Below are 25,284 nucleotides of genomic sequence, written 5' to 3' on the forward strand. Positions count from 1 at the left end.
CTCCTATGGGGCGGAGCACGTGGGGAGGAGTCTCATTGTGGGCGGGTGGGGGGGGGGGGTGTGGGTGCAGCCCGGCCTCACCCTGCGGCTCAAGGAAGAGTTCTCGTTTTTCCTCTTTTTACCCCAAATCTGCAGTTCTCCAGCGCGGTGACCCCCCCCAAAAAGTAGAACAGAGGTACGTCCCCGCGGTGACCCCCACAGAACCCACAGATCCTATGGGTCCCCCTCCCCACATGGGTCCCTATGGGGCCGGGGGGTTCTTACACAACGCCGGATCGGGGCAGGAAAAGGGGGAAATTGGGGCAAAAAAACCACCATTTTGGGGCAAACAACCAACCAAGCAGCCAAAAACCACCAAAAAGCCAGCGAGATTTGGGGGTGTTTTGCAGTGTTTTGGGGTTGGGAGCGCTGCAGTTCCGGATTTGGGGCCGAGCGCTGTTCCGAAGCAGGAAGGAGTTGTATGGGAGTAAAGTTTTGGGGTTAAATGAGAAAGATTTGGGGCTTTTGAAGTTTTTACCCCCAGTTTGGCCTTCCCCCCCCCCCATTTTTGTGTCTTTTTGGCTCGGCTTTTTATTCCTCCTCTTTTGATGGGGGAAGTGCTGTTGGGAGAGTGCTCAGCAGCACCTGCTGGGATGCTTTGCTCTCAGAAATGGGGCCAAAAGAGGCGGTTTTGGTTATGCAACCCCAAAATTGGGCTCTGTGGCCCCAAAATCGGGTTATTTGGCCCCAAGGTGGGATTATTTTGGCCCCGAAATCGGGTTATTTTGCCCCAAAATGGGGTTATTTGGCCCCAAAGTGGGGCTATTTTGGACCCAAAAAGGGGTTATTTGGTCCAAAACTGGGGTTCTTTTGCCCCCAAATTGGGTCCTTTGCCCCCAAATTGGGTTCTTTTGCCCCCAAAAGTGGAGAGGGGGGAAGTGTGGGGAGCAGCAAAACATTCTGGGGGGAAAAGGGGTAAAGGAAGGGGTGTGTGGTGCCCCAAAAGCGAGGAGGGGCCCTCATTACTTGGATCCTCGTTAATGAGATTCCTCATTAATGGGGTCTTCGTTAATTGGGGCTTCTTAGTTGGACTTCTTAATGGGGTTGGGGTGTGAAAGGCAGAAAGTCGCCCTCGTTATAGGGTTATGAGTCCTCAATCTCACCCCAAAATGCTTCTTGGGGAGGGGGTGGGGGGGTCCTGGGGTTGACCCCTCCCCGAGGATTTTTGGGGTGAATTTAACCGATTTTGGGTCACAGACGCCCCAAGGATTCCCTGCAGAACCATTCGTTTTCAGGGCCTTTTAGGGCAAACCCAAACTCTTCCTGCCCACACTTTGGGGTCAGCATTGCCCCCCCCCTCCCCCGCCCCAGCACTAACAAACTAACCACCTAACGAACCTCCCTACCTCCTAATTAACACCCTCCCCCCCCCCCCCCAGCGCTTCGTTAAGCCTAATTAAACTTTTTGCACACCACACAGAGCTGCCCATGTCCCCTTTTGGGGCCGTTTCCCTTTAAATTCAGCCCCTTTTGGGGGCACGTGGATTCTTTGTTTTCTTTCCCAATCAACGTTTCTAATTCATGCACATATGTACTTAATTAATTAATAGATACTGTTAATTTTTGCTGGCTGCTACGAGGTTAAACGGGGCTATTTTGGGCTCCTGCTCGGGTTGCAGCCGTCCCAGCAGCTGCTGTGGGACCGCAATGGGATCCGACGGCTTTCCCTGCTTCCCCCCAAAAACCACCACTTCCCGGCACCAAAATCCCCCACATTTGCCCCACATTCACCCCCAACCCCACACAACAAACTCCTTTTTCACCCCATCCGCTCACAGACCCCCAAATGGACCAAAATACCCCCAAATTCCCCCCAAATCCCCTTTGGGTTCCATACAACAAATTCTCCTTCATCCCATCTGCTCACAGACCCCAAAATGGACTGAAATCCCCCCAGAAGAAACCAAAATACCCCAAATTTACTCCAAATCCCCTTTGGGTCCCATAAAACATTACGTTTTTTATCCCACCTCCTCACAGGCCCCCAAAATGAACCAAAATACCCCCAAAATGCCCCAAAATTCCCAATAGGAATGGGATCAACTGAAGGAACCCTCACAGCCCCATTCCTTCCCAACCAGGCTCACCTAAACCGAGCTGTGCTAATTAGTGGTGTTAATTAAAGTGGTGTTAATTAGAGTGGTGTTAATGAAGATACCCCGTAACATTGATCCCATTGTTTTGGGCGCTTCGTGGCTGGTTTTCAGGGAGCCAGAATGGGGCAAAAAAGGGGAAAACGTGCCAACAAAACCCGTCTTTACGAATGAGCGCTGCCCTGTGAGATGCTCTGTCCCTTCCAAATGAGGCTGTGCTAATTAGCGGGGCTGCTAACGAGGATCCCTTCAGAGGGTCTTAATGAAGTCCACCCTGTTGACTTCAGCCGTGTGCTCCGCCATTCGGATTCGGGTGCGACGGAGCCATAACGGGGCCAAAAACAGTGACAGCAAACCACCAAACCCCATCCCCTCGACCCCCCACCGCCCACCGCGGCCGCTTTTTCCCCATTTCCCCCCTTTTTCCCCCCGTTCCTCAGGAGGACGATGGCGGAGGAGCCCGTGGTGCCCGTGTTCTGCACCGGGGTGTCGGCGCAGGTGCAGCGGCAGCGGGCGAAGGCGTTGGGTTTGGGGCAGCACCAGAACGCCGTGCGGTTCCGCGGCCAGGACTACGCGGCGCTGCGCGACGACTGCCTGCGCTCGGGGAGCCTCTTCAGGGACGAAACCTTTCCCCCTTCTGCTTCATCTCTGGGCTTCCGGGAGCTCGGGCCCGGCTCTTCCAAAACCCGCGGCGTGACGTGGAAGAGGCCGACGGTGAGCGTTAACGAGGGGCGGTAATTAACTCGTGTTCGTTGGGTTGCCTTCCGACTGATCTCCCGTTGCTGTGAGTGACCCCCACCAGGTGATGAAATTCGTCAGTTTGCCTCGTTGAAGCTTTCCCTTTTGGGGTTGATTTGGGTGAAAGCCGTCTGTTCCCCCATTCAAAAACCCCCTTTGGGGTGAAGACAAAAGGGGGATGTCTCAGTTTTGGCGTTGATTCCCCCAATTTTGGCCATTCTTCATTTATTCCCCCATTCAAACCCCCTTCGGGCTGAAGAAAAGAGGTGGATGTCCCACTTTTGGCCATTTTTCTTCACTCTTTCGAGAGTTTTCCCCTCTTTTTGCCCCTCGATTATCCCAATCTGTGCAGATCTCCCTCGATTTCAGCATAACCCCCTTTTACGGTCGTTATATTCACAGAAACGTCATCAATTCCTCTATTAAATCCCTTCTGGAGTACAAAAAAAAAGGGGAAAACATCCCTATTTTGTTTTTTCCTCGTTATTTTGAGTGCTTTTCCCCTCTTTTTGCATCCAGGAGCTGTGTCGGCACCCTCAGTTCATCGTGGATGGGGCGACGCGCACCGACATCTGCCAGGGAGCTCTGGGTAGGGAGAACCCACACCTGTCCTCCACTTCCTGCCACGTTGCCCTACACTGGGGACTTTGGGGTCAACGTTGTCAATTTTGGGGTCAATGCTGACAATTTTGGGGTCAGTGTTGTCACTTTTGGGGTCGATGATGAACAGTATTGGGCTGACTTTCACAGTCAAAGCTTTTTTCTCTGTACCTTTCCTCAAAATGGGAGACTTTGGGGTCAATGGTGTCAATTTTGGGGTTGACTTCCACAATCGAAGCTTTTTCCTGTGTGTTTTGCCTCAAAATGGAGACTTTGAGGTCAATGTTGACAATTTTGGGGTCAATGTTGAACAATATTGGGGTGACTTTCACAATCGAAGCTTTTTTCTCTGTGTTTTGCCTCAAAATGGAGACTTTGGGGTCAGTGGTGTCAATTTTGGGGTTGACTTCCACAATCGAAGCTTTTTCCTCTGTATTTTGCCTCAAAATGGAGACTTGGGGGTCAACGTTGTCAATTTTGGGGTCAATGCTGACAATTTTGGGGTCAGTGTTGACGATTTTGGGGTCAATATTGCCAGTTTTGGTGTCGATGTTGAACAATATTGGGGCTGACTTCCACAGTCAAAGCTTTTTCCTCTGTACTTTGCATCAAATTGGAGATCCGGGGGTTTCCCAAGTTTTGGGGTTGATGTTCCCAGTTTTAGGGGTCAACGTTCACAATTTTGGGGTCGATTTTGATAACTTAAGCTTTTTTTTCTCCTCTGCTTTGCTTTGAATTGGAGACTTTGGGGTTGATGGTCACCGTTTTGGGGTGGTCACCATTCTGGGGTCGGTGGTCACAATTGCAAGTTTTTGGGGTCGTTTTCTTCTGCACATTTTGGGGTCATTTTTTTTTCTTTCCCTGCGGTTTTTGGGGTGGTTTTTCTGCACATCTTGGGATGTTTTTGCACATTTTGGGGTCGTTTTCTTTGCAAGCTTTGCAGTCCGTTGTTCACAATGATGATTTTTGGATGGACAGATTGATTGATTGATTGATTGATTTGGATGACCGATGGATTGAATTCTCTCCCTTCTGCACCCCACGGGATCACTGTGGGATCCCCTAAAGACCCCCAGGGCATGAGGACCCTACAGGGAAGCACCCAACCCCCCTTTTTTCACCCCAAACCCACAGGTGACTGCTGGTTGCTGGCAGCCATCGCGTCCCTAACGCTGAATGAGACCATCCTGCACCGCGTGGTGCCACATGGGCAGAGCTTCCAGGACGGCTACGCCGGGATCTTCCACTTCCAGGTGTGCTCCTTCACTCCCCAAAGCCCCCAGAATGGGATTTTTGGGGGGCTCATTCAGGTGTTTTCCACCCCAAAATGGGGTTTATCTCTCTCTGGGGCGACGCCCGGTGCCGCGGGCGCCTTGAAGCGATGAGTCACCCTCTGGGGTTGGGCACTGCAGGGTGGGGGCCCAGAAATGGGTGTTTCCCCCTCGAAATAACCCCACATTTATCCTGGGGACAGGGATCCGCGGCTGCTTAATGAGGTTCTGGCTGTTAATTATTGCTGGAGTGGAAAAAGAGGGCGGGTTTTAGTTAATTACTGCGCTTACGGCAGCAAAGAGGGCTCAGCTCCCCTTGCAGGGGAAAAGGGGAGAACACAGTGTGCCCCACAGCTTGGGGGGAACCTTCGGCCTCCTCCTCCTTCCTCCTCCTCCTTCCTTCCTCTTCTTCCTGCTTCCTTCTCCTCCTTCCTTCCTCTTCCTTCCTCCTCCTTCCTTCCTCCTCCTTCTTTCCTTCCTCTTTCTCCTCCTCCTTCCTTCCTCTTCCTCCTGCTTCCTTCTCCTCCTTCCTTCCTCTTCCTTCCTCCTCCTTCCTTCCTCCTCCTTCTTTCCTTCCTCTTCCTTCTTCTCCTTCCTTCCTTCTTCCTTCTCTTTCCTTCTCCTCCTTCCTTCCTCTTTTTTCCTCATCTTCCTCCTCACCCCTCTTCCTCTCCTCCTCCTCCTTTCTTCACAACTTTTGGGTGTTGACTTTCCCTTTTTTTTTCTTTTTGCTGTATCTTGCCTTAAATTGGAGACTTTGGGGTCGATGACCACTTATCCTCTCCTCCCTTGTTTCCTCCTCCTTCCTTCCTCCTCCTAATCCCTCCTTCCTTCCTCCTCCTATTCTCTCCTTCTTTCCTCCTCCTTCATTTCTTCTTCCTCCTCTTCTCCCACCTTCCTCCACAATCCCCCTCCTTCCTCCTCTCCCCTTTCTCTCCTTCCTTCCTTTCTCCCTCCGTCTTTCCTTCTTCTTTCCTCCCTCCTCCTTCCTTCCTTCCCCTCTGCTTCCTCTCTCCTTCCTTCTTTCCTCCCTCTTTCCTTTCTTCCTTCCTTCTTCCTTCTTTTCTCCCTCCTTCCTTCCTTCTCCTCTCCCTCCTTCCTTCCCCTCTCCTCCCTCTTTCCCTCCCTCTTTCTTTCCTTCTCCTTTCCTTCTTCCTCCCTGCCTCCTTCCTTCCTTCCTTCCTTCTTCTTCCTCCCTTCCTCTTTCCCCCCTCCTTCCTTCCATCCTCCCTCATTCCTTCCTTTCTCTCCTTCCTTCCTTCCCCTCTCCTTCCTTTCTTTCCTTCTCCTTCCTCCCTGCCTCCCTCCTTCCTCCCTCCCCCCTTCCTTCCCCTCTCCTTCCTTCCTTACCTTCCTCCCTCCTTCCTCCTCCTCAGATCTGGCAGTTTGGTGAGTGGCAGGACGTGGTGGTGGACGATTACCTGCCCACCAAGGATGGCAAACTGCTCTTCGTCCACTCCGCCGAGGGCACCGAATTCTGGAGTGCTTTGCTGGAGAAAGCCTACGCCAAGTACGCCCCAACCCCAACCCCACCTTTATTTTGGGGCGAAACACTCCAAAATAGCTCCAGAAATTACATCCTGTAGGGTGAATGGGTGCTATGAAGCGCTGTCGGGCGGCAGCACCTCGGAGGGCTTCGAGGATTTCACCGGGGGGGTCACAGAGTGGTACGACCTGCGCAAGCCCCCCGCAGACCTCTACCAGATCATCCTGAAGGCGTTGGAGAGGGGATCCCTCCTGGGGTGCTCCATCGATGTGAGCTTCGTTTTGGGGTCAAAAAAGGCATTTTTTGGGGGGGGGGGGAAGGGGGAGAGGGGGAGGGGTGGAAAGGGGGAGGGGTGGAGAGAGGAGGAGAGGGGAGAAATGGGGAGAGGGAGGAAAAGGGGAGAGGGGGAAAAGGGGAAAGGAAGAGGGGGGTAAGGGGGAAAGGAAGAGGAGGGGAGAAAAGAGGGAAGGAAGAGAGGGGAAAAGAGGAAAGGGGAAAAAAGGGGGAGAAGGGGGAAAAGAGGAAGGGAAGGGAGGGGAAAAGGGGAAAGGAGAAGAGGGGGATGAAGGGAGGGGAAAAGGGGAAAGGAGAAGAGGGGGATAAAAGGGGGAAAGGAAAGGGAAGGAAGGGGAAAGGAAGAGAGTGGGAAGAGAAGGAGGGAAAGGGGAGGAAGAAAGGATGGAGAAGAGGAAACGGGAGAGAAGGGTGGAAAAGAAGGGGGAAAAGGGGAGAAAAAAGGAGAAAATGGCGGCGAGAAAGGGGAGAGAAGGAGAAAAGGGGCAAAAATGAGAGAAAAGGGGGAAAAGAAGGGGAGAAAATGGGAAAAGAGGGAGGAAAGGAGGGGGGGAGGAAGGGAAAGGAGGGGAACTCGTGTGATTTGACCCCAGATGCCTCCCTTCCCCCCAGATAACGAGTGCCTTCGACATGGAGGCGGTGACATTCAAGAAGCTGGTGAAGGGCCATGCCTACTCGGTGACGGGAGCCAAGCAGGTGAGAGCCGCCGCCCTTTTTGGGGCAAAAGCCCCCATTTTTGGGTCCCGGCCCTCATGGGTGCCCTTTGCAGATCAGCTACCGCGGGCAGTCGCTGGGTCTGATCCGCATGCGCAACCCATGGGGCGAGGTGGAGTGGACCGGAGCCTGGAGCGATAAGTGAGGCCGTGCCCTTCGTTAGCCTTAATTAAAGGGGGCAGGGGGTGGGAGGGGGGGCCGCTCACGGGGCTGATGCTGTTGGTTGTCACAGCTCCTCTGAATGGAACGCGGTGGAGCCGGCGCTGAGGCAGCAGCTGATGGTGAGAATGGAGGACGGGGAGTTCTGGTAAGCAATGAGAGGGGGGGAACCAAACCAAACCAAACCAAACCTCTTCCCTTCACCATTCCGTGCCCCAAAAATGGGGAAAAAATCCCTTTTGGAGGCCATTTTCCCCCAGAGGAATGTGGGGAAGCGGGGATGGGGACCTTTCCTTGCCCTCCAGGATGTCTTTCCGGGACTTCCTGCGGGAATTCACCCGCCTGGAGATCTGCAACCTCACCCCCGACGCCCTCCAGTCCCGGAAGTTCCGCAAGTGGAACACGCGGCTCTACGACGGCTCGTGGCGGCGCGGCAGCACGGCCGGCGGCTGCAGGAACTACCCCGGTCTGCTTCCTCTGCCTCTTCCTCTTCCCCTTCCTCTTCCTCCCCTTCCTCTTTTCCCCCTTCCTCTTTTTTCCCATTTCCTCTTTCCCCTTCCTCTTTTCTTCTTCCTCATCCTCTTTCCCCTTTTCCCCCTTCCCCTTTTCCTCCTTCCTTCCTCTCCTTCCTCATCCTCTTTCCATTTCCTCTTCCCCCTTCCTTGTCCTTCTCCCTCTTCCTACTTCCTTTTTCCCCTTCACCATCCTTTTCTCCCTTTCCTTTCCCCCTTACTTGTCCTTCCTCCCCTTCCTCATTGATTTTCCTCCTTTGTTTTTCCTTTCCCCTCTTCCCCCTCCCCTTCCCTTTTCTCCTTTTATTTCTCCCTTACCTCTTCCTTTTTCCCCTTCCTCCTTCCTTTCCCCCCTTCCTCTTCCTCTTCCTCCTTCTCTCATCTTCCTTCCCCTTCCTTTTTCCCTTCCCCCTTTCCCCTTCCCTTTTTCTGCCCCTTCCCTCCACTTTTCCTCCCTTCCCCCCTATTCCCCCCCTTTTTACCTCTCCCCACTCTCCCCACAGCCACGTTTTGGATCAACCCTCAATTCAAGATCTGCCTGGAGGAGGTGGACGACGACGGGGACGATTTTGGTGGCCGTGAGCCGGGCTGCAGCTTCCTGCTGGCCCTCATGCAGAAGCACCGACGCCGCGAGCGCCGCTACGGGAAGGACATGGAGACCATCGGCTTCGCTGTCTACGAGGTGTCCGTCTGTCCGTCCATCTGTCTGTCTGCTGCTGCTTGTCCGTCTGCCTGTCTGGAGCTTGTCCATCCGTCCGTCCGTCCACCTGCCTGCCTCTTGTCTGTCTGCCTCTCTGTTGCCCTCTTGTCTGTCTGTCTGCCTGTCTCTCATCCCTCTGTCCGTCTGTCTGCCTCCCTTCCTCTCATCTGTCTGTCTGCTGCCCTCTTGTCTGCGTCTGCCTCTCTCCCTCTCGTCTGTCTGTCCGTCCACTGCCCTCTCACCTGTCTGTCTGTCTGCCACCCTCTCTCTCGTCTTTCCGCCTGTCAGCTCCTGGCCTGTCTGTCTGTCCCTGCCTGTCTTCCTGTCTGTCCTTGCCCGTCTGCCTGTCCCTGCCTGTCCGCCTGCCTGTCAGTCTGTCCGTCCCTCCCTGTCCCTGCCTGTTTCCCTGTCCGTCTGCCTGTCGCTCCATCAGTCCGCCCTCCCACCCCCCCACACCCCCCATCCTCACCCCCCATCTCCCCTCCCTCCCCCTCAGGTTCCCCCCGAGGTTTGTACGCCGCCTCCTCGCTCCCTCCCAGCCTCACCACGGCCTCCCGGACACCGCAGGAGAGGGCCGCCCCGCTGCCGCCCCGCCTTTTCCCTCTCTCCCATCCCAACAGCACGTGGGGCGCTCGGGGGTCCACCTGCAGCGCGACTTCTTCCTGTCCAACGCGTCCCGCGCGCGCTCCGAGCAGTTCATCAACCTGCGGGAGGTCAGCACGCGCCTGCGGCTGCCGCCCGGGGAGTACATCGTGGTGCCCTCCACCTTCGAGCCCAACCGCGAGGGGGACTTCGTGCTGCGGGTCTTCTCCGAGAAGAGAGCCGACACCGAGTGAGCCTCCTTCGTTAGCGCTAACGAACCCCCCCCAACCCGCCTCCACGCCGCCCCTGCGGCCGGCACCGCCCCCCCCCCCCCGCCCTGTTGGTGGCATTCGTACGCCCCAACCCTGTGGTTTGTATTCATTCATTCACCCCAACCCATTGGTTCTCATTCACTCATTCATTCATTCATCCATCCCAACCCGGTGGTTTGCATTCACTCACCCCCACCCATTGTTCTTCTTTCATTCATTCATTCACACCAACCCATTGGTTTTCATCCATCCCTCCATCCGTCCATCCACTCATCCATCCATCCATCCATCCATCCATCCATCCCTCCATCCATCCCTCCATCCATCCCTCCATCCATCCCTCCATCCCTCCATCCATCCATCCCTCCATCCATCCATCCATCCCTCCATCCATCCCTCCATCCCTCCATCCCTCCATCCCTCCATCCCTCCATCCATCCATCCCTCCATCCATCCCTCCATCCATCCCTCCATCCATCCATCCCTCCATCCATCCATCCCTCCATCCATCCCTCCATCCATCCCTCCATCCATTCCTCCATCCATCCCTCCATCCGTCCATCCACTCATCCATCCATCCATCCATCCATCCCTCCATCCATCCCTCCATCCATCCCTCCCTCCATCCCTCCATCCATGCACCCACCCATCCATCCATTCCTTCCCTCCCACCGTAATGTTCCATCCCTGTTTTTCTCCACAGAGAAATGGATGACAAAATAGAGGCGAAGCTCCCGGATGAGGTGAGGTTTTTTTTACCAAAACCACCCTTTTCTCCCCCAAAAGTGCCATTGTTGCCCTCAAAAGCCCTACATTTCCCCCACATTCACTTTTCCCCCCGATCCCTTATTTCCCCCCACCCCCAATCTCCTCCAAATCCCTACTTTTCCCCCCAACCCCTATTGATCCCTTCCCAAAAAAACTCTTTTTGCCCCAAACACCCCTATCCCCCCCCAACTACCTGTTTCCCCCCCCCCAAAAACCCCTATTTCTCCCCCCAAAACCCCCATTTCCCACACACTCCCCATTTCCCCCCCTAAATACCCCTTTTTTCCCTAAAAACCCCAATCTCCCCCCCCAAACCCCATTTGATCCCCCAAACCCTTAAAACTCCCCCTAAACCCTCTTTATCCTCCCCCAAACCCCATTCCCCCCCTCCAGAAAAGGCCCCCCCAGAAAGCAAAACCTCTTCTCCTTCCCATCGCCTCCTCCTTTTGCCCAAAACCGCCCTTTTTCCCCCCAGAAAGTGCTGTCCGAGGGCGAAATCGATGAGAACTTCAAGCAGCTCTTCCGGCAGTTGGCGGGGCCGGTGAGCGCCCCACAGCGCCCCTATAGGAACCCCACCCCATATCCTCCTATAGGAATCCCACCCCATATCCTCCTATAGGAACCCCACCCCATATCCTCCTATAGGAACCGTGCCCCCTATAGGAACCCCACCCCATATCCTCCTATAGGAACCCCACCCCATATCCCCCTATAGGAACCGCGCCCCCTAGAGGAACCCCACCCCATGCCCTCCTATAGGAACCGCACTCCACAGCGCCCCCTATAGGAATCCCGCCCCCTATCTCCTATAGGAACCGCGCCCCACAGCGCCCCCTATAGGAACCCCACCCCATATCCTCCTATAGGAACCCCACCCCATATCTCCTATAGGAACCACATCCCCCTATAGGAACCACACTCCACAGTGCCCCATAGGAACAGCACCTTACAGCCCCACAGTGCCCTGCTGCCCCATAGTGCCCCACAGCACCCCCTACAGGACCCCCACCCCATATTCCCCATATGGGATTGATTCTCTATTCCCCATGTAGGATTGATCCTGTATCCCCCTATAGGAAGAACCCCACACCCCATATGGGATGTGGGGAGTATTATGGGATGCAGCCCTACAACTGCCCACATACCCCCTGTGGAATCCACACCCCCTATAGCATGTGGGGGAGTATTACGGGATGCAGCCCCACAAGTCCCCACATCCCCCCTACGGGATCCACACCCCGTAGCGCCCCTATAGGATGTGGGGACTATTATGGGATGCAGCCCCATCTCCCCTGCAGGACATGGAGATCAGCGTCACGGAGCTGCAGACGATCCTCAACCGCATCATCGCCAAACGTGAGCCCTGGGGGGGGAGGGGTAGATTTTGGGCTGAAACCACCCCAAAACGGTTCATTTTGAGACCCGGAACGAAAACATCGATTCCCGGGCTCCGTTTTTGGGGCTCAAATATGAATTTTGGGGGGGTTTTGTTTTTGGCTGCAGATAAAGACCTGCGCACCAAAGGGTTCAGCGTGGAGTCGTGCCGCAGTATGGTCAACCTGATGGACGTATCCTTTTTTTGGGGGCAATTCCTCCCATTTTGCCCATTTTCCTCTCATTTGGGGTTTTTTTCCCTTCCTTTTCTTGGGGGCTTTTTCACCACTTTTGGGTGGGGTTTTTTTCCACCAATATTTAGGGCTTTTCGGCTGCTTTGGGGTTTATTATCTGTTATTTTGGGGGAGGTTTCCCTTCTTTGTTATTTTGGGGCTTATTTTGGTGTTTTTGGGGTTTGGTTTTGGGGCTTTTTCTCTGGTTTTGCCTTTTTTTGTCTTTTTGGGGGGTTATAATACATTTTTAGGGCTTTTGCTCTGTTTCTGGGGTCTTTTTGTCGGATTTTGAGGCTCTTCATTTGATTTTGAGGGTTTTTTGGTCTGTTTTTGGGGGCTTTTTCGTGGGTTTTTTGGAGCTTTTTGTCTTTTTTTCGTCTGCTTTTGGGGCATTTTGTCTCTTTTTGAGGTTTTTTCCACCTCTTTTTGGGGCCTTATGTCCATTTGGGGAACTTTTTCCATCCGTTTTGGGTTTTTTTCATGTGTTTTTGGGCCTTTCTGCCTATTTTTTCTGCACTTTTCCACCCATTTTATTTTTTTTCCACCAATTTTGAGGGATTTTCACCATTTTCTGTGTTTTTTTCTACCACTTTTTTTGGCTTTTTTCGGCTATTTTTGGGGGCTTCTCACCGTTTTGGGGCTTTTTCATCGATTTTTGGGCTTTTCGCTCCTTTCTTTTTGGGTCTTTTCACCCACATTGCGGTTTTTTTTCCCCTCCTTTTTGCTTTGGGTTTCTTTTTCTCATGGGTTGTGCCCCCAAATCTCCCCATTCCTCCTTAATTCCCCACCACCCCATAGAAAGATGGGAACGGGAAGTTGGGTCTGGTGGAGTTCAACGTCCTATGGAATAGGATCCGTAATTACCTGGTGGGGGCCGGGGGGGTTATGGGGTCTGGAGGGGAGATATGGGGTCTGGGGAGGGGGTTATGGGGTCTGGATGGGGATTATGGGGTCTGGGGGAGAGATACGGGGTTTGGGGAGGGGGATTATGGGGTCTGGGGGAGAGATATGGGGTTTGGGGAGGGGGTTATGGGGTTGGGGGGGGGATAAGGGGTCTGGAGGGGGATTACAGGGTCTGGGGGAGAGATATGGGGTTTGGGGAGAGGATTATGGGGTTGGGGGGGGGGGGGGGGGGAAGGGGTCTGGATGGGGATTATGGGGCCTGGGAGGGGATTATGGGGTCTGGGGATTAGATATGGGGTTTGGGGAGAGGTTTATGGGGTCTGGAGGGGGGCTATGGGGCAGGCTGTGGGGCCTGTGTTTCCATGGGTCACTGTGGGGGTCCCACTGTCGCCCCCCCTCCCATTTTTGTGTCCCACTGACGCCCTCCCCCATTCATCCCCCCCCATTTTGGGGGTCCCACTGATCCCCCCCCAATTTTGTGCCCCCCTGCAGTCAGTGTTCCGCAAATTCGACCTGGACAAGTCTGGCAGTATGAGCGCCTATGAGATGCGGATGGCACTGGAGGCATCGGGTAATTAACGAACCCCCTTCCCCGTTAATCAACCCCGCGGCTCGTTAAGTCCCAGCCCTTAATGACAGCCTAACGACCTGTCCCCAAAAAGGCTACAAACTGACCCAAAAGCTGCACCAGCTCCTCATCACGCGCTACGCCGAGCCCGACCTCGCCATCGACTTCGACTCCTTCGTCTGCTGCCTCGTCCGCCTGGAGACCATGTTCCGTGAGCCCTTTTTTCCTCCCAAAAACACACTTTTTTGGGCAACCCCACGCCAAAAATCGCTACTTTCGGACAGAGGAAGGGGAGAACCCGCAGGAAAACGGGCGATTCGGGGGCTTTTCCCCTTAAAAATTGCCCATTTCGTGCCGTTTTTGGGGGGCTGTTTTTTCCTCCCTGTCCCCGTCGGATTTCCCCTTTTCCCCCCAAAATCTGATGTGGGTTTTCCCCAAATGTTTACCCCAAAATCTCCCATTTTAGCAGAAAGGACCCCCAAAACCCACAACGAAATGTTAAAAAAACGGCTATTTTCTGCTGTTTTTTCCTTCTAAACCCCACAGATTTCCCCTTTTTCCCCCCTCAAAAAAATCCCATGAGATTCTTGCAGCTGTTACCAAAAATCGCCAATTTTAGCAGAAAGGACCCAAAACCCCCCCAACAAAATGTGGCATTTTGGGGCTTTCCCCCGAAAAACAAAACTGCCATTTCCCACCAATGGGCCCCAAAAGCCCCAATTTCTTTCCCTGTCCCAAAATCCCATTCTTTTCCCCCAAAGGTTTCTTCCAGGCGATGGATGGGGACAACGACGGCGTCGTCACCTTTGGCTTGCTGCAGGTGGGCGCTCCGTTTGGGGCCTTTTGGGGTTTTTGGGGGCATTTTGGGACATTTTGGGACATTTGGGCCACTTCGGGGGCATTCGGGGATTCGTTTCGAGTCATTTGGGGTTCATTTTGGAGGCAGTTTTGGGACCATTTGGGACCATTTGGAGGTGGTTTGAGGCCGCTTCGGGATCACTGAAAGTCTTTTGGGTTCTTTGGGGTCATCCTGGGGGCAGTTTTGGGGTCTTTTGGGGCCATTTTGGGATCATTTGAGGCCGTTTGGGGGTTATTTGGGATCATCTGGGGACCGTTTGAGGCCATTTTGGCTTCCTTGGGCCCCATTTTGGACCTATTTGGGGGCATTTGGGGTTCATTTGGGGCCATTGGGGGATTATTTGGGATCTTCTGAGGCTATTTGGGCTCATTTGGGGCAGATTTGGGGCCATTTGGGGACCATTTGGGCCAGTTTGGGGTTAATTGGGCCCCATTTTGGCCCCAGTTTGGGGCATTTTGAGTTCATTAGGGGATAATTTGGGGCCATTTGGGGATCATTTGGGAGGACTTGGGGGCGTTTTGGGTGCATATGGGGCCAGTTTGGGTTCATCGGGCCCCATTTTGGCCCCCGTTTGGGGGCATTTTGGGGTTTCGTTGCTCATTTTGGGGTCTCATTGCCCCCCTCCTCACAGTGGCTGCAGCTCACCATGTTTGCCTAAGCGCTCCGTGGGACGGCGCCGACCCCACAGCAAGGCTGACCCTACAGCAAGGCTGACCCCACAGCAAGGCTGACCCCACAGCAAGGCTGATCCTACAGCAAGGCTGACCCCACAGCAAGGCTGATCCTACAGCAAGGCCAACCCCACAGCAAGGCTGACCCTACATCAAGGCTGACCCCACAGCAAGGTTGACCCCACAGCAAGGCTGACCCCACAGCCACCTTTTGGGGCAAATCCATGCGATTTCCGTCACTCCGCCCGCACCGCAGCGGGGTTTTGCTTTTGGGATGGCAGCGAATCAGGGATCTCCTGCAGGGTGCCCTTATTTTTGTACTCCCTCAACCCTACAAACACCCCGAAGTGCCGATTCAACCAAAGCTCGGCCCTTTTTTCTCCCCTTTTCCCCCCCTTCCCCCCTTATTTCCCCTCTTTCTCCCCTAATTCCCCCATTTACCCCCTTTCCCCCCCTTTCCCCCCCCTTTTCCGCCCCTTTCCCCCCCTTTTCCCTCTTTTCCCCCTCTCCCCCCATTTTCCCCCCTTTTCTCCCTTCCCCCCCATTTTCCCCCCCCTTCCCCCTGCATTTTCTCCCCCTTTCCCCCCTTTCCCCCCTTTTCCCCTTTCTCTTCCCCTTTTCTTCCTTTCCTCCCCCTTTCCCCCCCTTTTAACCCCATTTTTACGTTTTTCCCCCGTTTTTTCCCCTTTCCCCCCTTCTTTTTTCCCCCCTTCCCCCCCCCTTCCCCATTTCCCCCCCTTTTCCCCCCAAACTCCGCTTTGCTTTCCCTCAGCCCCCCCCCCCCCCCCCCACCCAAGTGCCAAAACGGGGCTGTACATTTTTGGGGCAGATTTTATATTTTTTCTTTCTTTTTATTATGGGTTTTTTTGTTGTCGACGTGTGAGAAAAACAACAATAAAAAAAATGGCAATGAGGGATTTTGGGAAGATCCCCAAATGGGATTTTGGGGGTCAGAAAGGAGGATTTGGGGGTCAGAGAGGAGGTTTGGGGGAAATTCGGCTCTTTTTGGGGTTGTAAAAGAGGTGCGTGGGGGATTTGGGTGGGTTTGGGGGTCAGAGGAGGGGATTTGGGGTCCCAGAGAAGGCTTTGAGGTCGCAGGATGTGTTTTGGGGGGGGATTCCGCTGTTTTGGGGGTCGTGGAGCCGCAGGGGGGGGGGTGATCTGGGCTGAAGGATTTTGGGGCCATTCCTGCGGATTTTGGGGCGCTGGAAGGGACGCCTCGGAACCGCCCATTTCCTCTTTGCCCCGCCCCTTCCTCCTCCCTCCCTCTCCCATTGGCTCCTTGCGGTTTAAAATCTGCATAGCCGCGCCCTCAGCTCCTTATAAGGGGAGGCCACGCCCCTCCCTCATCTTCACGCGGTATTTTCGCGCCGGCGCGGGCTTTTTCCCGCGGCGATGGCGGACCCGGAGCCGGACGCGGTGTCGGTACCGTTACCGGTATCGGTAGAGGCGGTGCTGCGTGAATTGGCGCTGTTTGAGCTGCGATGCGACGGGGCGGACGTGACCGACAAACGTGAGGGGAGGGGAAATCCGAAGGGGGGGGGGGGGGCGTTCTTGAGTGGTGGGGAGAAGCCCGGGGGGGGATTTTGTGGGGGCGTAGATGGGGGTTTGGGGTGGATTCGGGTGGGTTTGAGGTCATGGGGGGAGGACTGAGGGGGGGGGGGGGGGGGGTCGGGTCGGTTTGGGGTCACGGGGGGGGGTTTGGGGTCATGGAGGGGGTCGGATGGGTTTTGGAGGGGGGATTCGGGTGGGTCTGGGATCGTGGGGGGAGAGTTGGGGGGGTTCGGATGGGTTTGGGGTTATGGGGAGGGATTTGAGGGGGGGTGTTGAGTGAGTTTTGGGGGGGTATTCGGGTGTTTTGGGGTTATGAGGAGGTTGGAGGAGATTGGGGTATGTTTGGGGTTATGGGGGGGTCAGAGTTGTGTTTAGGGAATTGGAGGAAGAGGGTTGGTGTTATTTGAGGAGTAGAGATTTGGGGGGGGTCTGGGGGGAGTTTGGTTGGGAGAGGTTATGGGGTCGATTTGGGGGCACTGTGGGGTTGTTTGAGGGGGGATTTAGGGGAGATGGGGTCACTTGGGGGGAGATGGGGGGGATTTGGGGTTTGGGTGTAGGAGATGTGGGGGTCGTTTGGGGGGGCTTTGGGGTGATGTGGGGTCATTTCGCGGGGGGGGGGCTTTGGGCATCACAGGAGCTGTTTTTGGGACTGAGGACTTCAGGACCATTTTGGGGTTCATTGGCCCCATTTTGGCCCCATCGGGCCCCATCACACAAGCTGTTTTTGGGGGGGGGGGGGGGGGGCTGAGAGCTGTTTTTTGGGGCTGAGGACCTCAGGACCCCCCCATCTCTGTGCCCCCCCCCTTTGCAGTGCTGGAGCTCTGCCTGTCCCACTCATTGGACCCCGTGACTTTGGCTAACGAGCTGCTCGCCTTCGTTACCAGCAAAGCCCTGGACCCCCAGCTCAGCCCTGAGGCCCTCAGCGCCTTCGAGCACGAGGTGAGACCCCCAAATCCCTCCCATTCACCCCCAAAACGGCGCTGGGATATCGGGGGGGGACCCTTCTCATCCCCCCCCCACCCCCCTTATACTCCTATCCCCCCATAGGTGCTCAGCAGGAGGGACAGACGGATCCCCCCCCCCCGCAGGACGGACAGCCGCTGTCTGCACGACGTGCACACCCTGCAGGGCCTGCATCTGTTTTGGGGGGAAACAGGGGGAAATCGGGCAAATCTGAGGGGAGGGGTGGAAGAAATGGGGTGAATTGGTGAGAAATGCCTCAAATATGGGGGGGGCTTCTTAGGAAAAGGAGCCAAAGCAGAGCGTTATTAACGGGGGGAAAAGGGGTTTTGGGGGGGCATCTCCCATTGGATGCCCACCGGGGGAGGAGGGGGAGCCCCTCCCCAGCTCATTAACACCAATTAAGGTGGCAGTTAATGAATGAGCGCCGTTCCTTAACGACTCGCAGCCTGGAGGAGGAGGAGGAGGAGCAGCTCTTGGATTCCTATTGCACCCCGGCCAAAGTGCGGCCCCAAACAATTGCCCCCCCCCCAAACAATTGCCCCCCCTCTCCCCCCCCTTTCTGCCCCCAAATCCCGTCCCTTCCCCCCCCCCCCCCCCCCCCAAAGCTCCTTTATTTTTTTTCAACAGGGACCCCAAAAGCGCAGCAGTTCCACCCCAGAAAACCCCCATCCCAAACGGAGCTCCTCCACCCACAGCCCCTACAAACTGCTGACCCCAAACAGCTTCAGCCCCAGGTACAGAAAGCCCCCCTGGGACCCCCATAGGGCCAGCCTGGGACCCCATAGAGCCCCCCTGGGACCCCATAACGCTGTGCTGTGGCCCATGTGGTGTGACCCCATAGAGCCCACTGTGGCTGTGACTTTGGGGCCGTCCTTGGAACATTTGGGGCCGTTATCTGGGATTGTTTCTTTGGGGGCAGTATTGTTTGGGGCCGTCATTTGGGGCCATCATTATTGATTTGGGGTCCCTATTTGGGGTCTGTATTTGGGGCCATTATCTGGGATTGTTTGTTTGGGGGCAGTATTGTTTGGGGGCAGTATTTGGGGCCATTGTTTGGGGTTATTTGGGAGCATTATTTGGGGCCGTTATTTGGAACATTTGGGGCCTTCATTATTGATTTGGGGTCCCTATTTGGGGTCCCTATTTGGCTCCATGATTTGGGGCCATGATGTGGGGCCGCCCCCACATCCTGACGCCCTTCCCCCCCTCATCCCCCCCCAGCGCCGCCCCCTCCCCCCAATACTCCGCCCGCACCAACCGGGGTTCGGTGGTCGCCTCCTTTGGCCCCATCCACGACATCACCTGGGAGGGTCGTGGGGGGGTCGACTGCACCCCAAAACCCTTCAGCCCCCCCGAGCGCAGCCTGAGCCGCAGCTACAGCTTCATGTTCCAGAGAGCGGCCGACGTCCGGGAAGGTGAGGGGGGAATTTGGGGGTGCAGCCCCCCCTTTTTGGGGTGGCATGGCCTTATATTGGGCTGTTTTGGGGGTGTTGATCCCTTTTGGGGGGCAACTGGGGGTGTAATTCCCCATTTTTGGGGGTGATACACCCTTATTTTGGGTGTTTTTGGGGTGTTGACCCCTTTTAGGGGGGGGCCTGGGGGTGTGGTGTGGGGTTTTGGGGTGCAGCCCCCGCTTTTTGGGGTGGCATGGCCTTATTTTGGCGTGCGGTCCCTTTTAGGGGATGATACTGTAGGGCTGATGTGGGGTTTGGGGTAATGTAGGGGGACGTGGGGGAGGGGGGTCGGGGTGTGGGGGGGTGCCCCCGCTTTTGGGGTGCCGCAGCCTTATTTTGGGGCCGCTGTGGGGTTTCCCCTCTCAGTGCTGCTGTGGAGGATGGAGCAGATCGGCGCTGCGCTGCGCAGCCACCACTGCATCCCGGAGTTCGGATCTCTGCTGCTCCCCGCGCAGGTGGGGTCTTTATGGGGGGCAGCGTTTGGGGTCATTACGGGGAACAGATCAGGGGTCTTTATGGGGCAGGATTTGGGTTCTATGGGGGACAGATTTGGGGTCTTTATGGGGCAGGGTTTGGGTTCTATGGGGGACAGATTTGGGGTCTTTATGGGGCAGGATTTGGGTTCTATGGGGGAGTGATTTGGGGTCTTTATGGGGCAGAACTTGGGGTCTCTGGGACAGGATTTGGTGTCCTTTAGTACTGAAGTTGACCTTTCCATGGGGTGCACTGTGAGGGTCCCTATGGGGCGCAATTTGGGGTCTGTATGGGGCACTCTTTGGGGTCCTTCGGTACTCAAGTTGCCCTTTCCACGGGGCACAGTTTGGGGTCTTCTGGGTCACACTTTGGGCTCCTTACAGGGCGCAATTTGGGGTCCGTATGGGTCACAATGTGGGGCCGAACCGCCTTCCTCCCCCCACCCCCCCATAGGACTCGGTGACGGTGTTGGGGCGCATTGGCTGCGACAGCAATGGGAAACTGAACCCCAAATCCGCAGTGCTGGAGGGGGACCGCGAGCGCTCGGCCGGAGCTCAGATCCCTTTGGAGCTGTCGGAGCTGCAGGAGTTCTCCCTGTTCCCCGGGCAGGTGGTGGTGATGGGGGGGGGGGGGCGGATTTGGGGCTGAAAAAGGCACATTTAGGGTCTGCCCACACCCCACACCCCACCCCGACCCCATTATCTGTTGTGCTTTCAGGTGGTGGTGGTGGAGGGCACCAACAGCACTGGGCGAAGGTTGGTGGTGTCAAAGCTCTATGAGGTGAGACCCCCATCCACCCCCCTCAAAAGAAATCCATTCCCCCCCCCCCCAAATTAGTGGGGAAAAAAGGGCAAATTCCTCCCAAATCCCACCTGAATTCCACCCATCGCCCCCCCCCACAAGTGAGAAAACCACACAGATCCCCCCCCAGATCCCACTCAAAACCCTCCAAGTCCCAATAAACCCAAATCCCCCCCCCCCCCCCCTAAAAAGGAACAAATCACACCATTCCCCCTCCATTTTCCCCCCAAAATACCCAAATCTCCCCAAAAACCAAATCCCCCCCCCCTAAAAAAGTTGGAAGAAATGCATGAGCCCCCCCAAAGCCAGTATCCCAGTCCCCCCCCCCATCATTGTGGTCCTCCCCCCCTCCCCATCATTGTCACCTCCCCCCCCTTATCATCTTTATCATCATTGACCCTCCCCCATTTATCATCATCATTTCCCCCCCCCCCCCCCCCCCCCGTATCCCACCTGACCCTTTTTGCAGGGCGTCCCCCTTCCCTTCCACACCCCAAAGGACCCCGCGCAAGGTAAGAAACCCCCCCAAAACCCCCCACACCCCCCCCATAATGAACCAACCCCCCCCCTCTGACCCCCAAATGGCCCTTTTTCACCCCAAAAGGAGCTGCGGGGGGGGGGCAGTGCGTGGTGCTGGTGGTCTCGGGGCCCTTCACCCCCTCCGACAGCGTCGCCTTCGAACCGCTGCAGGACCTCATTGAGGTCATCGCCCGGCAGCGCCCCGACGTCTGCGTGTTGGTGGGGCTGGAAATGGGCTGAAAAACACCAAAAGAGGGCAAATTCGGCCACGGGGGGGAAGGGGGGTGGAAATGGGGGGGTTTGGGGGGGGGAATGGGAGGTTTGGGGGGGAAATGAGGGTTGGAATGGGGGGTTTGGGAGGGATTTGGGGGGGGGGGGGGGAATGGGAGGTTTGGGGGGGGGAATACGAGGTTTGGGGGGGGTTTGGAGGGGGGAAATGGGGGGTCTTGGAGGGGTTTGGGGTTGGAATGGGAGGTATGGGGGGTTTGGGGGGCAACGGGGGGTTTGGAGGGGGGAATGGGAGGTATGGGGGGGTTGGGGGGGGAAATGGGGGGTTGGGGGGAGGGAATGAGAGGGTTGGGGGAGGGAATGGGGGGTTTGGGGGGGGGGGGGGGAGGTGATAGACTCGATTTTGGCTTGAAATGACCCAAAATGTCCCATTTAAAGGTGAAATGGAAAAGAGGATTTGGGTTTTTTTTCCCCATATGCCCAATTTTCACCTTAAAATGACCCCTTTGAAGGGGAAATGGGGTTGGGGTGTGGGCTTCTTTTAGTGACAGACCCCATTTCTGGCTTAAAAATGACCCCAAAAAGTCCTATTTTAGGAGGAAACGGAAGACGGGAATGGTGGTTTTCTCACCACAACTCCGATTTCACCTTCAGACGGCCCCAAACGCCCATTTTAAGGGGGATTCGGATGTAGGATGTGGGGTTTTTTTTTCCCTACAGACCCAATTTTCCCCTTCAAACGGCCCCAAATCCCCCTTCTGAGAGGCGATAGGATTTCGGGTTTGGGTTTTTTGCCCAATTTCCCCCTTTTTTCCCCCCCGTTTCTCTGCAGTTCGGGCCGTTCATCGACACCAAACACGAACAAGTAGAGGTGAGCCCCCCCCCCCACCCCCAAATTTACCCTCAAATGACCCCCAAATCCCCCTTTTTTCCCCCCAAAACCGCATCAAAGGCTCGGGGGAGGGGGGGGGGGGTCCCAAAAAGGCTCCAATTGCCCCAAAATGTGCTTTTTTTTGCCCCAAATCTGCAGAGCTGCCGCCTTCTGCTGCCCTTCGCAGAGCTGTTCCGGCTGTGCGTGCGGTCGCTGCTGGACGGGACGCGGAGGTGGGCGGAACCGGGGGGGCGTTTTGGGTCCAAATGGGCCCTTTTTGGGGCCGGAAGGGGAATTTGGGGGGTTTTGTTTGGGGTTTGAGCTTAAAAAGGAGGGATTTTTTGGGGGGGTTTGGGGCAGTTTGGGGGCATTTCAGCTGCGTTTTGGGGTGGATTTGGGGCGGTTTGGGGTGGATTTGGGGCATTTCGGCTGCGGTTTGGGGTGGATTTGGGGGCATTTTGGGGTGGATTTGGGGCGGTTTGGCTGCGGTTTGGGGTGGATTTGGGGCATTTCGGCTGCGGTTTGGGGTGGATTTGGGGGCATTTTGGGGTGGATTTGGGGCATTTGGGGTGAGTTTCCTCCAATTTTGTCCAGCGTTGGGGCATTTGGGGTCAGATCCGATGCAATCCTCTACGATTTCGGGCTGAATTCGCCCTATTTGGGGGCAGATTTGGGGCATTTCGGTGCCGTTTGCTGACTATTTCTTGCACTTCCCCGCCTCCTCCCTCCCATTTCCCTCTATTTCTCCCCCCCAAACCTCCTCTTTTTGCCCAAAATGGCCCTTTTTTCCCCCAAACCCGCAGTGCTGGCACCCACCTGGTCTTCGTGCCCTCCCAACGGGACGCCCACCACGACTTCGTGTACCCCCAACCCCCCTTCGTCTGCCCTGAGCTGCCCAAGGAGGACAAAGCGGTACCGCCGGCCCCAAAACGTCCCTTTTTGCCCCCAATCCGACCCCCCCTTACCCAAAAAGAGCAATTTCTCTTCCCTCCTTTTTTTTCCCCTTTCCCCCCCCAAATGTGGCCCAATTCCATCCGTTTTTGGTTTTGGGGGACGGGATTCCATCCAACTGGGAGTGGGGGGGGGGGGGAAAGGTTTTCGGGGCGCTTCTTTTCCCCTCTCCAAAAATAGCCTTTTTTGGGAGCTGCTCTTTCTTTTGGGGTAAAAAGAAGACAAAAAAGGGTTTTTGGGGTGGGAACCTTTGAACCTCGCTCGTTAGCTCTCAGTTAATTCCTCATTAATTAACTGAGCGCAGCGGGAAGTTCCCATGAAGGGGAAGTGGATCCTTCCTGATCCTATAGCCTCTGCTGGTGCTTTTTTGGGGTAAAATCCCCTCATTTGAGGGGGCTGGGGGGGGAAAACCCCACCGGGATGGGAGCCTTTTGGGGTGGATATGGGTCATCTGGGGCACTTCGGATGGATTTGGGGCCATTTTGGGGCAGATTTGGGGCCTTTTGGGGTGGCTTTGGGGGCGCTTTGGGCAGATTTGAGGTCATATGGGGCCATTTTGGGGCAGATTTGGGTGGCTTTGGGGGCAGCTTCCACCCCATAACCCCCTCTGACCCCACAGAGGGTGCACTTCATGCCAGATCCCTGCACCCTGGACATCAATGGGGTCGTGCTGGGCCTCACCTCCACCGACCTCCTCTTCCATATGGGCGCCGAGGAGATCAGCAGGTGCCATTTTGGGGGGGGAGGGGGGCCAAAAAAAACCCCACAAATGTGGGATTTGGGGGGGGGGGCTACTTATTTTACCCCTTTTTCCCCATTTTCGCCTTATTTTCCCCGTTTTTCACCCCGTTTTCTCGCCCTTCAGCTCCTCTGGGACCTCGGATAGGTTCACACGGATCCTCCAACACATCCTGACGCAGCGCAGGTACCGCCTGCAGCCCCCAAATGGGGCTTTTTTGGGGCAAAACGGGGGGATTTCCGCACTGTCCCACCGCTCTCCTTTCTCTGCCTTTTCTTACATGCGAAATTCAATGGGGTTTCAGAGCTGCGGGGGTTAAAAAGGGTCCTTTTTGGGGCCCGGTGGCCCTTTAGGTGCAGAATTTCGGAGGTTTTAGGGCTGTTTTTGGGTCAGGATTGGTCCGTTTTGGGGCCAATGGTGGCCCTATAGCTGCAGAATTAAAGGGATTTCAGTGCTGCGGGGGTGAAAAATGGTCCTTTGGGGGCTTTGGTGACCCTTTCGATGCAGAATTAATGGGGTTTTGGTGCTGCTTTGGGTCAAGACGTGTCATTTTGGGGGCCTGGTGACCCCACAGCAGGAGGAGGTCGGGGCTGGAGGACCCCCAGACCCCTCTTTTTCTTTACCCCAACCCCCCCCCCGGTGCTCCCTTTCCCTTCCAGCTTCTACCCCCTGTACCCCCCGGCAGAGGAGATGAATGTGGACTACGAGAGCTTCTCCAGCTTCGCCTCGCTGCCCGTCACCCCCCACGTCCTCATCATCCCCTCGGAGCTGCGTTACTTCGTTAAGGTCTTAACGAGCAGGAAATCCCCCCCCTTAAACCCCCCGAATCCCCCCCCAGCAATGAGGATTTTAGGGGCACCCATCGCATGTCATGAATGGGGTTCTATGGGCTCCTCAGGGCAGCAACCAGCGCAGCTCAAACACAACCCCCCCTCACCCCCGAATCGCTGCTGGAGTGGGGGGGGAAGGGGGTCTGTGGGTCCCGATGGAAGCCCCAAATGTGTGCCGTGACCCCACAGGAGGTGTTGGGCTGCGTCTGCATCAACCCCGGGCGGCTGACCAAGGGACGGGCAGCGGGGACCTACGGGCAGCTGTGCCTGCAGCCACGGTGGGATGGAGAGCAGAAGAACCCCTGCGTGGCTGCCCAGGTGGTCAGGATTTAGGATCGCACCGTCCCGACCCCAAAAAGAGCCCCGAATTTGGGGTGTGTGGGGGCGGATTTCCGCCATCCCGAGTCAGGATTTGGGGGTTTGGGGATCGGATTTCCCCCATCCAGACCCCAATCATAGCGGGTTTGGGGTTTCTGGATGGTTTTCACCGCTTTCTGCCTCAAAGCGCCATCAGAAAACCCCCAAAATGGGCGATTTAACCCCATTTCTTCCCTCCTTTCTTTGCTCTTAACCTCAAGGAAGGGGCAGGGTTGGGCTCCAGGTGCATCAGTTGCAATTAACCCGCACTAATTGCCTTAATTAATCACCTCCTGGCCCTGTTGTTACCCCCATAGGAAAACTACGAGGGCGTTTTGGTGGAAAAACAAAAATGGGGGGAAAAAGTGAAAAAAACAGTGGAAAAAAGGGACCGAAATGCCCATTTTTGGCTCTTTGGAGTGGTGGTTTTGGGGTTTTTTTGGGGGTGCCTTCACAGGGTGTATTTTGGGGGGAAAAAGGGGGAAAAGGGGGCTGGGGGGGGGAAATCCCACTGTAATTTCTCTCCTTGGTGGAGCTCCGGGGGGGTTTTGCCGGAAAATCCCTTTTTTCTCCCCAAATATCGGCTCAAAGTGCTCCTCCTTCGCTTCATCTCTGCGTCAGTCCTCGGCCTACAACGGAGCTGGGGGGGGGGTTGGGAGGGGGGGACAGAGATTTGGGGTATGGGGACCCCATTGTCCCCCGCATGG

General features: G+C 55.8%; 2 protein-coding genes across 3 annotated transcripts; both read left to right on the forward strand.

Annotated features, from left to right (window-relative positions):
* The first annotated feature begins 73 nt into the window (after nt 1-73).
* On the forward strand, nt 74-15,251 carry CAPN1 (calpain 1). Its single transcript, NM_001044672.2, has 22 exons — nt 74-175; nt 2,573-2,846; nt 3,390-3,459; nt 4,605-4,723; nt 6,118-6,251; nt 6,328-6,496; nt 7,134-7,217; nt 7,291-7,376; nt 7,468-7,542; nt 7,700-7,860; nt 8,410-8,588; nt 9,103-9,114; nt 9,227-9,438; nt 10,164-10,203; nt 10,704-10,769; nt 11,527-11,584; nt 11,732-11,796; nt 12,634-12,702; nt 13,231-13,309; nt 13,401-13,517; nt 14,068-14,126; nt 14,797-15,251. The coding sequence occupies exons 2-22, from the start codon at nt 2,580-2,582 to the stop codon at nt 14,821-14,823; spliced, it is 2,148 nt and encodes a 715-aa protein (NP_001038137.2). The 5' UTR covers nt 74-175; nt 2,573-2,579; the 3' UTR covers nt 14,824-15,251.
* Nucleotides 15,252-16,184: 933 nt separating this feature from the next.
* Nucleotides 16,185-24,968, forward strand: POLA2 (DNA polymerase alpha 2, accessory subunit). Of its 2 annotated transcripts, none has more exons than XM_040656954.2 (18): nt 16,185-16,349; nt 17,202-17,329; nt 17,438-17,529; nt 17,799-17,853; nt 17,981-18,087; nt 18,575-18,768; nt 19,174-19,262; nt 19,735-19,890; nt 19,999-20,061; nt 20,552-20,594; nt 20,687-20,820; nt 21,662-21,700; nt 21,860-21,933; nt 22,504-22,612; nt 23,271-23,377; nt 23,517-23,576; nt 24,050-24,176; nt 24,410-24,968. In XM_040656954.2, exons 1-18 carry the CDS (start codon nt 16,232-16,234, stop codon nt 24,551-24,553), a joined length of 1,839 nt encoding a protein of 612 aa, XP_040512888.1. In that variant the 5' UTR covers nt 16,185-16,231; the 3' UTR covers nt 24,554-24,968. The 2 variants fall into 2 exon arrangements, with proteins under 2 accessions (XP_040512888.1, XP_040512889.1); XM_040656955.2 differs by having other exon boundaries at nt 17,438-17,523.
* Nucleotides 24,969-25,284: the final 316 nt, after the last annotated feature.

Source organism: Gallus gallus, assembly GCF_016699485.2.
Source record: "Gallus gallus isolate bGalGal1 chromosome 39 unlocalized genomic scaffold, bGalGal1.mat.broiler.GRCg7b 39_unloc2, whole genome shotgun sequence".
In the NCBI taxonomy this organism is placed as follows: domain Eukaryota; kingdom Metazoa; phylum Chordata; class Aves; order Galliformes; family Phasianidae; genus Gallus; species Gallus gallus.